This window comes from Ostrea edulis, chromosome 2 (genome assembly GCF_947568905.1).
Source record: "Ostrea edulis chromosome 2, xbOstEdul1.1, whole genome shotgun sequence".
NCBI lineage: Eukaryota > Metazoa > Mollusca > Bivalvia > Ostreida > Ostreidae > Ostrea > Ostrea edulis.
This window is the reverse complement of record NC_079165.1, coordinates 42,881,629-42,898,068: the sequence shown is the minus strand read 5'-3', so window position 1 is coordinate 42,898,068 and position 16,440 is coordinate 42,881,629. Positions and strand designations below refer to the sequence as shown.

The window sequence follows — 16,440 nt, the reverse complement described above, 5'->3', positions numbered from 1 at the left end:
TCCTAAGGATTCCACAAGGTTTCTACCAGTTGATCCTCTTCCCAAAACTTTAGCTAAATCTGGTAGCAATATCACACTTTCTCCATCTATTGCCTGGGAGCACTAAAATATCGAGTTCTGTATTAATTTAATCTATAGATTTATGATTTCATTGAACAGTATTTCTCAAATAAGTAAATAAAAGAAAGAAAAAGAACTGCAAAACGGGTCTGAATTCATGCAGCATTGAAAAATGATTGAGAATAATGAACATAATAGACCAGTGAAAATATGGCTACATTTTGCAAGACACACTCATGTTATTTTTCCTTACACAATATGACAAAGACTACTTACAACTTCAACAAGGGCTATTCCAGCCTCTCTTTCACATGAGGTAAGTTGCAGTAGTTCTTGCTTGTCAAATTCCTCCAATGCCCCAAAGATGTAACCACAAGCAATAAGAATGCTGCTGGCTGGTTGAGGATACTGGAGAATGTCACCCTGAAAGAGGTCAAAACACACAATACAGGAGCCATTACCAATATAGAGGTCAAAACACACAATACAGGAGCCATTACCAATATCGATCAAGACAAAATCAATGTCACAAAATTTAGTTACAATACACTGATTAAAAAAAACTTTCATAAAAGCTATATGCTTTGAGATTTATATTCACCTAACCTTGAATACAAATCCACTTGATGTTAGAATTGTCTTGTAGACATTTTCTTCAGAGGAACTACTTTTCATCCATTCTGAAAAGGAGACTTCCTTAAACTCCCCTGCTTCTACTTCACTCAGCTAAAGAAAACAGAAACTCTCATCAGATCACAGAGTAAATACAATTGTACTGATGATACATACACATGGGCACAAATACGCAGACTTATAACACTGCAGACTCGCATGAAAATGTAGATCCGCATACCCATGAAATCTCAATCATGCAGTACTTATAATAAAAGCAGTATCTTAATCATTACTTATAACAAGGGCATGCAGGAACTCAATTACATGTAGTACTTATAACACGGCAGTTAAACCCCTCGGTACTTATAACAAGGACGTCCACTAAAGTTTTACTGATGAAAATGAAAGTAACTCAATCAGTACTTATAACAAGGGCAATAACTCAAACTCAATCAGTACTTGTAGCAAGGGCAATAACCCAAACTTGATCAGTACTTATAACAAGGGCATTACCTCAAACTCAACAGTACCTCTAACCAAGGAAGCAGCTCATTTGGTACTTAAAACAAGAACAGTAACTTAATTGGTAAAAGTATAACAAAGGCAATAATCCTATTAACACTGATAACAATTTTATATTGAACAACAGCACACAAAAACAAATTTTCTAGTGAAGAAATTGTAGTGAGAATTAAGATTGTTTTACAAAGAAGGTATGGTTCTACCATTCATCTGCTCTAAAAATTTGATATCAGTCATCAAACAGGCAAATACAAACATTGAAATTTCTCAAAAGTGATCACAGCTGTCACCCAAAATAAAGAAAAAAATCAATCAAAATGCTCCAATCAAACATACATGTACATCCGTTTACTTTGGCAAATGTGCTTTATATATTTTTCTAATCATAAATGCTTTCAATTTAAGATGTGCATCTGATAGCTTTCTAATTCACTTTCATGTTTCCAAACCAGTATTTTCTATATCTTTCACTTTTTCTGTTTTTTTCCTCTCATTTCATAATTATTTTTATTAGTATATACATAATTATATAGTTTTGAATTTCTTCTCTTTTTTTGTTGCTATATACATGTATTTTATCTTCTTTACAAAATATATCTACATGTGTTTATTCATTATGACCTTCATGTAGGGGGAGGGCTAAAATAGGCTGTGTCTGCTGTCCAATCCAATTCACTATTTGTGAATAAAATATTGTTTAAATCAAATGGTTTTGAGAAAATTTGGGATATTCCATCTGTTTATGACATCATAGTTGATAAAAATTATCACAATGTGGCTTCATCTGTTTTAATGGGCATCAAATTTTGTTGTTTTACAATAAAACAATATAATTTTTTGAGTGTCGTTGGTTTCTGTAACAACATTTTTTTCTGTGAATTAGGTGTAACCCAGACATACATGTAACCCCCAACCTTGAGGACAAACGGTTTTCTGTAGGGGTCTCCATCTCTAAGATGGCCGTGTTCCCACGTACATTCACAAGTTCCATCTGCCCGGCTTTGGAATCAGAGTTTTCCTTCTCTTAAGGGGATTTATGGCAACCCCGACCAACCATTTGCCCTTGCAAAGTCAAACTGGGGCCAAATGGTGCCCAGTGTTCATCTGCTTCCATGAGGAGACAATGTAAAGGACTTGCTGTAGAGAGTCTATGTACTGGCCGAGGTAAGTTTACATTTTGCTCCCCTTGCTAGCCAGCTGTGAGAACAGAAAGTGAGAGGATCAAGCACACAGACAGTAACATCATCACACAACCTTTCACAGACCACAGTATACTACCAAGGACACGTGTTACAGAGGGAAGGCGACAATGACTGTGGGTCGGCGGTAGGGTGGACACCAGAAAGGAAATGGGCACGAGAAAGACAAAAAGCAGTCTGGAGAAGGATAATAGAAGCAAAATCAAGGAAAGTAGGATGGAGAAGCAGGAATGAGGTCAAGATAGTACCAAGAGACGGATTGGTTTGAAGAGAGAGTGTCACCGCTTGATGCGCCACCTGGTCTGGAAAGAACTAAGTACAATATCACTGGAATGTGGACTGTTCCCCTTCACTCTTACCTGTACTTCTTTGATCACCCTGTTTTGTGATCTTACTTAAATGTAAACATTGTGAAAATTGGTGTTGAATGAGTAATGCCAAAACCACACTGACAGTATTAGATGATTATGTTCAAATTTCTACTTCTCAATTACTCTGCTGTAGTTAGTGTAAGACAACATCAAGTTTTCATTTCTATAATCAGTGAAAAACATTGCAAAATAAGTCTACCTTTATGTTTGCATTCATAACTTTCCTACCTGCATTGTAACAATTAAGGTCATACCAAGTTTTCCAGCCTTGTGATTTCAGCTTGATTTCTCATGATTGTCTTGAAAGCAGCTATCAAATTCTGCCTCTCAGTTTCATCAATAGTAACCAAAGGTTTTAAGGTATCTGCCACCATTTCATTCCTACTGTCTGCTGGTTTCTCTGGGTCTGTTCATAAAAAAAAAAACAGCCCAAGTTATGCTAAATATACAGTATACTATTCGACAAAAACAACAAAACTTGATACATATAGATCACACAGAAGTTTCTTACCGATGCTGTCAGCGTAGTCTGCCACGGGGTTTCCTAAGAATCCTCCTCTGCCCTTGGGTAGAGCCATGGGAGTAATGCTTCCATCTCTGGCTCTGACTTGGAGTTCCCAGACTTTGTAGGCCATAGGGGTCCCTGCAGGGACCACAATGTCTCCCGTTTTATCATAGTGAGCCTTCTCATCCACATCACCCGGGATAACCTTTACCTAAACACAAAAAAATGGCATAAATAAAGGATTTCATGATGAATACTGTAAAGTGTAAATATCTTCACAAATGCAACTTTTTCAATACAGTGTACTAAATTCTCACAAACATCTGTAAATACTTAATCAGCAATACACCAACTTAATGAACTCATATGGAATATTGACACCAGATTTTGGTGCTGTTTGAAGTCTATCAAATCGAGGTATTTTAAAGAGAAGATACCTTTTCTTTAACATCCATTTCCTCATCCACGGTACGAACTCTCTTTATTTCTGCATCCTTTTGGACTACATATAAATCCTTGACAATACACAGACTAACAGACTGCTTTGTGCTGCCTAAAACTTGCTTCACAATAGGATGGTTCATATCTAGCCTCCTGAAAGATGATTTCAATGATGTCTAAACACTGCCGTAGATTGTAATAACTATCTATTGATAATCATTATATTTTGTTAAACCATTGACATTAATTTTAATTCTTATTCTATAACATTTTCTTTCAATTTATCTAAACATATGGGGAAGTACATGTACCAGGGTTGAACTCCTGATTTGAGCACCACTATCTAACAAGAGACCAATTACATTACATAATTCTATATTGAAAAGGGTACAGATTATAGAAATGATAATACTTATGAATATAAATGATAGAATAGAGAGTATATGTATCAGTTTATATAGAAAGAAATTGAGTCTGCAGATAATCAATATAACCCAAAAACCTGAAAGATGAAAACTCTTTACATAGTTATGGATCATTTGATAATTCTTATGAAAGGAAAAACTAAAGTAATGCAATTTCTCATGTGTTTAAATGCATAATTGTCAGTCAAAATACAATATCCATATTCATCCTATTGAGCGTCCAGGCTCTGAGAAAATTGAAATATTTCCAGTGAAATTTTGACTTTGAGAAATGTTTATATAGATATCAAATTTTACATGAGTCACTGTTACACTTTCCTATACAACAATATAATCCACTCAGGATTTATTCATTGATATATTAACAACATAGTAAATACACAAAAATATAGTAAGTATTATTGATATAAGGTAAGTCATTCTGTGTTTAAATGGGGGTCTCTTAAGAGTAAAATAAAGTCCCCTGGGCACTTATAAGGGTAGGGGTACTGAATAGGATGAATATGGTGTTGAGAAAACCTAACTTGCATTCAAATGATAGATGACACACAAAAGCAGCATTTCTGCTATAAAAGGGGCATAACCTTTCATTCGAACAATTTTGAATCCCCATTACCCTTGGGTGCTCTGAGCCAAATTTGGTTGAAATTGGTCTTAGAGAAGTAAAAAATGTGTAATGTTTACAGACAAAGGTACAGACAAGATAGTGGAAGTTCAGGTGAGCTAAAACAGTATTCAATTCCACAAAAATCCTGCAATTCGTATCCTTTGGTCCTCTCACTCAGATCCCATTACAAGGATCCTGCATATCTACAATGTAATTCTAAGCCAAGCTTTCCTTTCCCCTTTTTAAGAAGATTATCAAAATCACAATTCTGATCAAGAAAAAAAAATCATGCATATCAATGAAAGAGAAATGGTATTTTTAAAATTTTTCCAATACCCAGTTTGAGAAAATGTAAGTTTTGATTTGACTTTATATGTTTTTGATTGGACACAGTTAAAACCATTTCAAATGGAGCATGATTGAGGAATGTAATAGTTTCATTATGTTAATGCATGAGGTTAACAAAAGTGAGAGGCGTTTCTGGGTTACCTACTAGATCCAAAATGGTCGCTACATCTAGCTCCTAGCTAGCACAATAAAAAAGTATCAACAAGCCATACAAAACACAGTATTAGTATTAAGGTAATAATACAATCAATGTACAAAATGTTTAGCTGAAAACAATCTCACAACTACAATGCTGAGATACCTGCTCTGAAGTGTTTGAAGCAATGCATCCGAATCTAAACCTTTCTCTTCTATGGTTCCAAGTTTGGAGGAAATTGTAACAGAATCTGATGCAGATAATGAAGCATCCATCAACTCTCTCATCATCTGGATTCCCAACCTCCCATCCAGAGAATATTTACTTTCTGGATTAAACTCACAGAACTTTTTGGATGTAATTGGCACACTCAGAACAGCATGACTGTTCAGTAATAGTGATTGAAGCTGAAAACGAACAAGAAACAAGTGTTTACAGGCTGCTGAACAATACACATACTCCAATCCTTTACATATACCATGTGCCGAGAATACAAATCATGTTTGTTTTATGTTTGTCCATTTCTGTATTAATAACACCAGTATTTAATTATTTCAAACACTTTTTAACCTCAAAACAGGCACATGAATATTTGATTTTGGTGATTAAATGAAAATTGTCTTGTTCTTCCTTATATATTTCTTTACACTAAAAGCGGTTATCTAACATAGGTTTCTCTTGTTTTTGTACAAAATAAATGTTCTTATTAGTCCTTGATATATATTCCTATGCCATTGAGAGATTTTGAGGGGAAAATTGGTTGTCATCGCTTTCACAGCTAATGCCCCTTTAAGGGTTCTGTAAGGGGAGTATTATAAGAATCCAGATTTTGAAATGACTGGACACAATATGGCTCGTATCACATGTTAATTTTGGAGTTTTATTGTTTCGCAAGTTCATATATTAATCTTGAACAAGATGTCTTTGTGAAACACAAATGCCACCGATAATGGCCAATTCCAAAGATGGCCAAGGTCACAAAGGCAAATATCTTGGTACCAGTAGAAAGATCTTGTCACAAGAAATGCTCATGCGCAATATGCAAGCTCTAATATTTACCATTTTAAAGTTATGATCAATGTCAATTTTTTTTAAAGTAGGTCAAATGCCAAAGTCAAAATTTTTAGTAACAACAGAAAGGTCTTATCACAAGGAATACTCATTTGAATATCAATGCTCTAGCGTTTACTGTTCAAACGTTATTAGCAAGATTAAAGTTTTCAAAAAGTATGTCAAACTCCAAGGTCAAGGTCACAGGGTAAAAAATGTTGGTACCCACGGAAAGGTCTTGTCACAAGGAATACTCATGTGAAATATCAAAGCTCTAGCACTTACTGTTCAAACGTTATTGGCAAGGTTAAAGTTTCAGACAGAGTGACAGACAGGACAAAAACAATATGTCCCCGATCTTTGATCTCGGGGCATAAAAATGGTATCAAATTAAACAATTCAAAATTTTAAAATGAAATATGGCCAGAGTGTGATTTTTCAACAATTCTGTGATGTCAAATCCCTAGTATCTGCAGTAAACTGAGTATACTGTATTAAGATCTAATCTGTCTGACTATCAGATAATGAAATTTCATCATGATCTGAGTTAGACTACAAATATTTTGGGCAAAATTGTTACCTTACTTAATATTTGGTCAAGCCCATGCATAAAATCCCCCCAAAAAATTACACTAGCTTTTCAGGAGAAAATAAATAAACAATCATAATGTATGATAATACTAGTTAAACTTTACATGCCCCCTATGGGCCCGTAATTGGTGAATAAACATATTTCTATTTCTATAATATTACATAGTACATATTCACTAATTAAATCAATTACATTAAAATCAAGGACTGTGTGCTTCACTTTTTCCCAGAAGAGATAGTTTCTCTTGATTTTCCTGAGCACTATCTTCATGAGGTCTAGGTCCTGAGCGGCGTCCATGCTGTTTGGAGGCACCATTGTCTCTGGTCCCATAGCATGGACAAACTTCTGACATACTGCTGGGAACATCTCTTTTGAGTACTGAGTGTGGGAACTAAAGTAAATATCAATAATTTGATATAATATAGAGAGTTTAAAGAGACTGTCGAAAACAAAGAACCATTACAGCAAATTACAAAAGACAATTCGGTCAGCCAGGTGTCATATTAATGGTCTGAATTGTTAGACAGAATTATTTCGGATGCAAACTTTAGTGACTCAGATATTGTGAAGCACTCATATAGGAGTGATAGTCATTTTCAACAGGAGATTTTCAATACTGAGAAATCCAAGAACATGGCTGGGGTCTTTACTGTTAGACCATGCTTTATTCAGTATCCCTTAAAACACTCTATCTAACTTCCAATATGAAGAGCTCCCTTAGGGGGAGATAAACAATATGAAGAGCTCCCTTAGGGGGAGATAAAGTATCCATTACAAGAGTTACTTCTCTTTCCATATAACATACATGTAAACTAACATTAATTATACTTTCCTTTTCTTAAGGCTTATTTGAACCTAACCAAAACGAAATAAAAGTTCAGAATTAAAGTTTGTCTAGTTTTAGAATTAACAGTAACATTGTCACTTTAAAGTACAAAGTCCGACATTTGTCCTCTTTGTAGAATCTCCAAGACACACAAACCATCTGCCCCTGCCTTTGTTAAGCAGTTTGCCAACTGTTTTTGTCCAGAGCACCACTGAATTTTCCGTACTTCCCCTTGCGCGACTGATTCTGCCAAAGCTGCAATATCAATTCGAAGTCTCTTGTCTTCCACAAGTTTAGTAGAATGCACAGAATCTATGACACTTTTATTGTCCACAAATGCATAAATATCGACGGATTTTCTGTGGAGTCCTAAAATTTCCTCCAACGTGTCGATAGTAAAAACTTGCCTCCAGTCCTTCCTGTAGGCTAAGCGCCTCTGCAGCTAGAGTGGAGCGGACGACTCTTCGTATCTTTTTAGCCTGCCAGAAAAGGGGGCAGCATTTTCCTTGTTTGTCCATAATCCAGATTATGACTCCTTGGGTACTTCCTACTCCTTCATTAAGATTTCCTAGAGATGCATCAGTAAACGTCATAATCTTCAACGAGGTGAGGTCTAATGTTGGGAATTTCAAAACACTTTTGAAGTCTTTAAGCCTGTTAATGGTTTTTGCTGCTCAGGCTCCGGGATCATGAAACTGTCTTAAACTTTAAGATTGTCTTAAATCAATAAAGTTGCACTTAAATCTTAAGACTGGTCTTAAAGTGGATCACAAACAAATCACTTAGGCTTAAGATTGGTATTTTGTCTTAAATTTTAAGACTGCCTTGGAGCTGTCTTAACTTTCTAAGACTATCGCTAAGTTCGTTCAAAATGGCCGTGCTGGTTGCATTTTTGAGGCGAGTAAGAGAAAATTAACGTGATGTTCGTCGTTGAAGATGTCTGTCCCTACCATGAAGCGGACAAATCATTTATTTAAGAAACAATAGACTGTCGGTAGATCGAAAACAGGATCTTGACGTTGAAAATCATATAATGAAAAAAAAATTGTTTTTCTATAAGCAGAGTATTGACATAAAGTTTGTTTACAGGAAAAAAAAAGTCAAATCCATGTAATCGAAAAGTAACATCGCTAGCCTAGAAAAATTGAGAGCGGGCGTTTTCAAATATGTAGGCATAAATATGACTTCTTATGTGATCAAAATATCGCAGGATTGATCGCCCGATTGTCCGTTTCACTGCTTGATCGTAGTTCGTAAAGTAGATGTAAATGTGAAAGTAGCACGTACACATACGACCGTTTCACTAAAAAGTTACGACTACAAAAGTACATGTATTTACCTGACTGAGTTTGTTGACAATATGTGGAAGAAGAAAACAATCATTACTTGCAGTCTGCATTTGCACACGAATAATGTGCAGTCCGAGCCCGAATTTGAAATTAATTAGAGTTATCCTTCTTTGCTACATGTACGCACACAGTCGACAAAATAAATAAAGGCATTGAATTTAATAAAATTATCGCTTCAGTTACTCTTACATTTCTACTTTCATTCATTACTACTTTTAGAAAGACGGAGGCGACGGGGTCAATACATCAAAATTTGTATGCACATGTATGTAATAACGAAAATAAGTTTCTTTTTAATAAAGGGGGGGGGGGGGGGGGTGGGGTGTTGGTACATGTATGTGCCTGCGTCAGCATTAGTGATCATAAACTAGACGTTTTAGACACTGACTATGTTGTTTAAGTCATTTATTTTTTTTTATATCTTTTTGTTACCTCTACGCAAAAGAGTTCCTTGTTGCTATAGCAATTTAAGATTCTAGACTTAGACTTAAGTTAAGACAATCTTAGTTAAGATTTGCTTAAGTTCGTTTTGTGATCCATTTAAGTCAGCAATCTTAGCTAAGTTCAAATCTTAATTTAAAGTCAAAATTTTGACTTAACTTTAAGACAGTTTCATGATCCCGGAGCCTGGTTAAATCTGCTACAGTTGCAGTTCTCAGCTTAGTACTCATGTCTATCATTTCGAATGCAAGGTCTGGTCTTGATCCCTGCACTGCCCAGTTGATCTGTCCTATAATATGTCTGTATGCTGTCTGTTCTTCACCACTCAGCTGACATTTCCTCTGAATTGCTCTCTGAGGGTCAATCTCTAAACTTTGTAATTTTTCCATGTAATTGGTGTGATCCAATACTATCCCCTCTTGTTCTTGCTTTACATAGAAGCCAATGTACTGAAATTTGCATTCAGCTACTTTTCCTGAAGAAAATCTCTCTCGAAACTTGCAAATCTGTCTCTCAAAAACTTCATCCCCAGCATGGAGAAAATCATCAACACGAGAGCAGATAATCCCATGAAGCTTCCTGTCTTTTCTATAACAGAATAGAGCTGGGTCCACACTGCATTGCTCAAAACCAAGTTTATCAAGTTCTTCTTTGACGCTCAAATAAAACTGTCTTGCACCATCTTTTAGTCCATATAAGCAGTGTTTCAGCTTCCATATTGTTCCAGCAGGTGTGATGCTTTCCTTTGGAGGTTGAAGATAAACATCTCTGTCAAGTGTTTTTCCTTGCAAGAAGGCTGATTTTATGTCTGTGGTTTTGACATCCCATAATTTACTTGCTGTTATTGTCAAAAATATCTTGAGACCACCTTTTCCGACTGTAGGACTGTCTCTAGGGATACAAAATTCTTCCTCAAATCCACGTGCAACAAGTCTTGCTCTTACTTGTCCTTCCTTTGAAGTGATGACCCATCTTGTTGATAATCTATTCTGCCCTTCATCTTCAACTTCAGTGTACGTGTCAAAGGTTTTGAGTTTTTCTAGTTCATTTTGTTTCGCTAGGGCTATATTGTCACAACTTGTATTTTCATATGTTGTAGAATGCACACTTTCATCATTTTGGTTGATTCTTTCCCAAGAGAGTCTGCCCAGGTCTATGCTTTTTTCTTCTTTGCTCTCAAAATCTTGCACATTATACCAATTTCTGTTATTTCCTGTTGCTTTACCTGCTCTGCCAAGGACTGTAGCTTTTATCCAGTTATCATCTTCTGAACCCACCTTGTATTGAATGCTGTCATGTGCTTTCAGTGCAATATTGCTTTGAATTAGTGAAACTGGACTGTGATTTATTTTGCTTTCCATCAGGTATTCAGAGACTGCACTCTTTGCTTTTCTTGGTTGTTGTGTCTTCTCAATATTTTCAGAATCTGTAACTTTCTCTTCTGTTTGTATACAATTTTCTGATAGTTTTTGTAGTCTATTGGGCGACACTCGGAGAAAAATTCCACCATGACATATAAAAACAACCTTGCCATCTTGAAACACAACTTTACCTGGTCCAAGCCATCTATCTCTGCCCTCACGTTTGTAGTATACCATATCTCCATTTTCATAAAATTGTTCAGCTGCTCTCACTTTGTTCAACAATGCTCGCCTAATTCTTTCATCAGCTTCTGCCTCTATATAAGCTCGTCTGGTGCTGTGCAACAAATTAAGGTGTTTAGCAAATGTCTCACTCAATGTACAACCCTCAAGTGCTGGCAATTTGTCTGTCATGATGTTGGGGAGGTTGGGATTCCACCCAAACACAAGCTGGTGACTACTAAAACCATTCCACATCTGCAATACATTCCTTGCCATGTTTGCCCAGCATAACAGACTCTGCTCACTCACATCCCTGTAGTCATGCTCTAGTTTTGTCAACATCATGTCAGTTACAGAGTGCACTCTTTCACACAATCCATTTTGAAATGGACTTTCACCTGCAGATGTATGCACCTTTACATTCAATATGGATGCCACTTCTCGAGTTTCTTCCGAGTTGAACTCCCCTCCATTATCTGTCATAATTGCCTCCATGACACCAAATATTCCTATCCAATGAGACATGATTTTATCGATGACATCAGTTGCCTTTTTCCTCTGGATAAAAACAGACACTGTATATCTGGACCACATGTCAATCATGTGCAAAATCCACTTTCCTCTCCAGTACTTCAGGTCCATAGCCACCTTTTCATTAAAGTGGGATGCCATTGGAAATGAAACAACAGGCCGTGATGGTGTTCTAGCATAGGTCTTACATACATCACACTTCTGCTCAATATTTTCAATATCCTGGCCGAAGTTGTCTCGCCAAGCTCCTGCATCCTTCAAAAGTGATACCAGTCGTTTCTTTGGTGGGTGGGCAAATTGTCGGTGCAGTTTTAGAAGAGTTAAATACCTTTTCTTAGGGTCTATCTCATCGATCCTGACTGAGCAAACTTCCTCAACTGGTATCATTTCTGCCTTATCTATGGGAACACAATAATGTCCAGAAGAGGTCAAATTAAGGTTCATTGTTTTTCCTAGGATCTCTGCTGTGTCATCTTCTAAGTTCAGCTTCACACCAGCAGTTTTCATAGCTGTTCTTGACAACAGTAATGGAATGTCTGAATTAACAACATCAGTTGTTATCGTAACATCTTTCCCGGCTATATGAGCTGGAATTGCATATTCTCCCTCAGATTTAAGACGAGTTCCCCCTCCAAACTTGAAGATTCTTCTGCCCTCCATTTTCTTAATCCTATTCTTGTCTAGTTCATCAAGCGAATTGATGTACGTGTTGATCCATGTACTTCCACACACTGTACTGCTGCAGGCACTTTCTAGAACTGCATAGTTCCTGGCATCCATCCCCAAGTGCCTTATCTCTTTTGGTTGGTTTCCTGTAAACAGCACAAATTCTTCTTCTTCAGCTGAACATGTGTTTACTTTCGCCATGTTTTCCCAACTGTGAGGACAAGCTGCCATCATATGTCTAAATGACCCACAAGATTTGCATGTCAATACATTTCCATCTGGTCCTGATGGATTCATGCTCTTTTTAATGCCTGAACTGCCTATACGCGATTGCCCACCTTGCTGACGGTATGAACCTCTACTTTGGCCACTATGAAATCCTCTCCCCCGCGTCTGCTCATTTCTTCCAGCTCCTCTGTTAAATTTGTTACCCTTCATTGGCATTCTCGCATATCCAGCTGCCATCAGTGCTTCCTCATTCTCTGCCAGGAATGCCGGTTCAAGTTTAATGGATACTGATGTAGTGGGTGCGTTTCCACAAGTTTCACCTTTGAATTTTTTCAGGGATTTCTTAGCTTCTTCATAAAGAGTTTCTTTATTCTCAAAATTCATTCCAGTTAATACAATCATTCTTTCCTCTTTGCTTATCAGTGATCTTCTGAGTAACTTGAAGGCTAAAATCTCAGAGGGTAACTTCATGTTTTTCTTTTCGATTTTTCTGTATTTGGCATCAAAAATGGATATGTATTCATTAATAGACTGTCCATCAGACCTTTTAAAGTCTTCAAAATCTTCAAATTTCTCTAAGCTATCTGCTAAGTCATCTTTCGCTAAATGTTTGTCCAAAAATTCAATCAAGGTATTCAAACCTGTTTCTTCCTTAAGATCCTCCAAGTTCAGCTGATCAAACACTTTTTCTCGTATCCTGGACTCATCATTTTCAGGAAGGGACAAGGCTATAGCAACTCCCTGTTTCTTCTTATCTAACTCTGTGACCTCTTTCCATGCTAACAATTCTTGCTTGTACAATTCATAAGTTTTCACTTTGGGGTCATAAGAGGGGGGGTTGATTTTTGTTGACATTCTTATTTTCTTAGTCCACGAAGTTTTGCACTTTTTCACATTCACTGAATTCTTACTGAATAGTTCTTAAATGTCACACTTCCTTACACTGTTTTTGACACTATGATACACTAATTTCCTTTCAACCACACTCTGCTACCATTGTTAGACCATGCTTTATTCAGTATCCCTTAAAACACTCTATCTAACTTCCAATATGAAGAGCTCCCTTAGGGGGAGATAAACAATATGAAGAGCTCCCTTAGGGGGAGATAAAGTATCCATTACAAGAGTTACTTCTCTTTCCATATAACATACATGTAAACTAACATTTACATGTGCTGATCGGCAAGGGCATAACAAAGACAAGTCTAGTGGAGAATATTGCTGAGTCAGGTCTTGCACAATCTCACCTAAAACTGATGAGCTATGAAAGAGATGGGGAAGATGGATTGCCATGTGTCTTAATATCTTCTAAAATCAGTGAAGGAAAACCCACAGTGACTGGAACATCTAAAGTTTTACAAAATGTTGTTCCGAAGTTGTGAGAATTTTTTTTTTTGTTGCAACATGATATTTATATTAATTGTGCAATAACTACATTCATGTCACTTGCAACAGATTTTATATAACATATAATTGTTGACATATTTTATATAACATATAATTGTTGACATATTTTATATAACATATAATTGTTGAAATATTTTTTCCAAAAACAAATGTTAATATATCTTAAACACATGCATTTTTGTAACTCTCAGAATGTTGTGTTTCCATGGTAAAAATGTTTCAAGTGGCCTTATAAACACAATGATTTATTTTGAAAATTAACCAATTTTATGCCTGTAAACAATTTGTTTTCTTTCATCAACAGTTTCATAATGGCTCTGTATTTGCTATTCTATAATCTGATATCTAAAATAGTGAATATTGTGTCAATTTGAAGAAAAAAAATTCTTATCTAGCAAATTCTGTGATATGGGTTTATTCCCCTATATGACGTAATTTTCTAATCTGACATGAGTACACATGACCCATATTTGATTATTAGAGCATAAAATCATAGGGTTACCAATGTTCTATTTTTACTCATTTGTACAATGGATACCTTAGTGTTATACTGTTTTGGAAAGCTGAAAGTGTCTACTTTACAATTATATTATTCTTCAAACTGTCTCTATCAAAACAAACAAAACGCCTACTTCCATATCAAATTAGTGATCATTTCCATCCTGATAGTGTTTTAGCTGAATATTTATAAACATGTAACAGGAAGGGAGAAAATGCGACAGATCAGACCGGGATTTGAACCCGGACCCCCCAAATCTCCAGACAGGTGCTCCACCAACTGAGCTATCTGGCCTCCGGCGATTGAACCTGGCTGACTGCTACATTCCTCCCTCCTTAAATTGTCTTTGCCCTCAAAGACACACAACCCAGATTATTTTGCCTCTGGCAGTACTTTCACCTGCAAGTCTAGGGGTAGTCAACGGCACCAAATGTAATAGGAAGGGAGAAAACGCAACGGACTAGACTGGGATTCAAACCCAGCCCCCTGAATCTCTAGTCAGGTGCTCTACCAGCTGAGCTATCCAGCCACCGGCGATCGAACTCAGCTAACTGCTACAAACATATGCACCGACACAGAGAAAAATTTAGTTGTCAATCCATTGTTATACCTTAGTAACATTGTGACCTAAATTCAGACCAAATGTGATACTTCGCTGACCAAATTGTATTTAAGTCTTAATATTAATCATTCAAGCAGGTAATCGAACCCTTAGTCCCTACCAGTCCTTTGTAATTCGATGTAAGATACTTATGAATCAGGATACAAGATACTGTTACTTATATGTATTGTTCATGTTAGTAATGATAATTTGCACATGCCTTTGGTGATATACTTTTATTTCTAAACACATGGGAGTTCTTCTGTTAGGGGGGGGGGGGGGGGGGGGGGTATAGGAAAATGGATCAAATAGTGGTTAAAACAGCACAAGCTAAATAATGGGATATGTTTTTAAAACAAAATCTAAAAATATTTATCATTTACTCAGGTATGATAAAATGATTGCCTTCAATGAATATGCAGTTTAGAACTAAATAGACACACACACACAATTGTAATCCAGGATGTAGACTATGGCTGTCCACTTCTCTAGGCTATTCTACATCGGTACAGTCTACTATGCATGCATTCATCAAATCAAAATTGTCATAAAACTGGATGTTGGGCAGGGATTTATCATTCTGCATGCATAACTAACTTACCGCATAAATATCAGTATCTGAGTATCTTACTCTTAACACCTTTAGTCAAATAAAACAGAGAGGAACGATCTTATTAACATTTTTTAACTAATTACACAAGTTGTGGAAAAACTATGATGCACATTCAATTGAAATTTTTGGCATACTTTAACAAATTCTATGGTGAAATATTTCATAAACAATCCTCAACTCGAATTTGTTCCGATCAAAGCGAAAGTAGGCTTCTAACTCATGTAAATTGAAAATCACTTACGGTCAACGTAAAAGTTTCCGGTATATAGTTAAAGACCCATCTCATGACCGTACGGTTGGTGAAAATGTAGGCGGAGCCTAATCTAAACATGTTATTTACATGGAGTGGCCAGGGTCTACCAAGGTGTTAATTGCTATATCCCATGGCACTCAAAGAAATACACAGAGACAGAGGTGATCCAGACAGAACATGGTAGAAATCTACCTGTCCGTGCTTTTTTATAGTTTTGATATACACAGGACCTGTCTCAGGGACCTCTGTAGAGTTTCTGTGGTCATAGTGTTTGAATAATGGTTGTATTCCTAAGGGTAGCTGACACACATTCTACATTCACCCTCTCTCTCTCTCTCTCTCTCTCTCTCTCTCTCTCTCTCTCTGTGTGTGTGTGTGTGTGTGTCATTGGGTCGAGGCTATCTGGTACCGCTTACAGGGTGACGACCACGAGTTATCTCATCTTATGTAGGTACGAGTTATCCCTCGTGCCAATTTATAATTCACAATGATTCGTACGAATAATCGTCGTGTGTCAATTCTTTTATACTTATTTCTTGATAGACCAATATTAGGTAAAATAGGTCATGTTG

General features: G+C 36.5%; 1 protein-coding gene across 3 annotated transcripts in view; it reads right to left on the bottom strand.

Annotated features, from left to right (window-relative positions):
* The window catches only part of LOC125667070 (uncharacterized), a 17,516-nt gene extending 1,671 nt beyond the window's left edge, over positions 1-15,845 (bottom strand). Inside the window, exons 1-9 of one of the 3 annotated variants that reach the window (XM_056154077.1) lie at positions 15,790-15,845; positions 7,064-7,264; positions 5,395-5,636; positions 3,710-3,866; positions 3,279-3,483; positions 3,022-3,173; positions 667-786; positions 337-483; positions 1-102 (exon numbers count right to left, since the gene is read on the bottom strand). The exon at positions 1-102 is cut by the window's left edge and continues 1,671 nt beyond it. In XM_056154077.1, coding sequence (XP_056010052.1) covers positions 1-102; positions 337-483; positions 667-786; positions 3,022-3,173; positions 3,279-3,483; positions 3,710-3,866; positions 5,395-5,636; positions 7,064-7,237 — 1,299 coding nt within the window. In that variant the 5' untranslated portion in view covers positions 7,238-7,264; positions 15,790-15,845. The other 2 variants (XM_056154078.1, XM_056154076.1) reach the window with 2 other exon arrangements.
* Between the last annotated feature and the right edge of the window lie 595 nt (positions 15,846-16,440).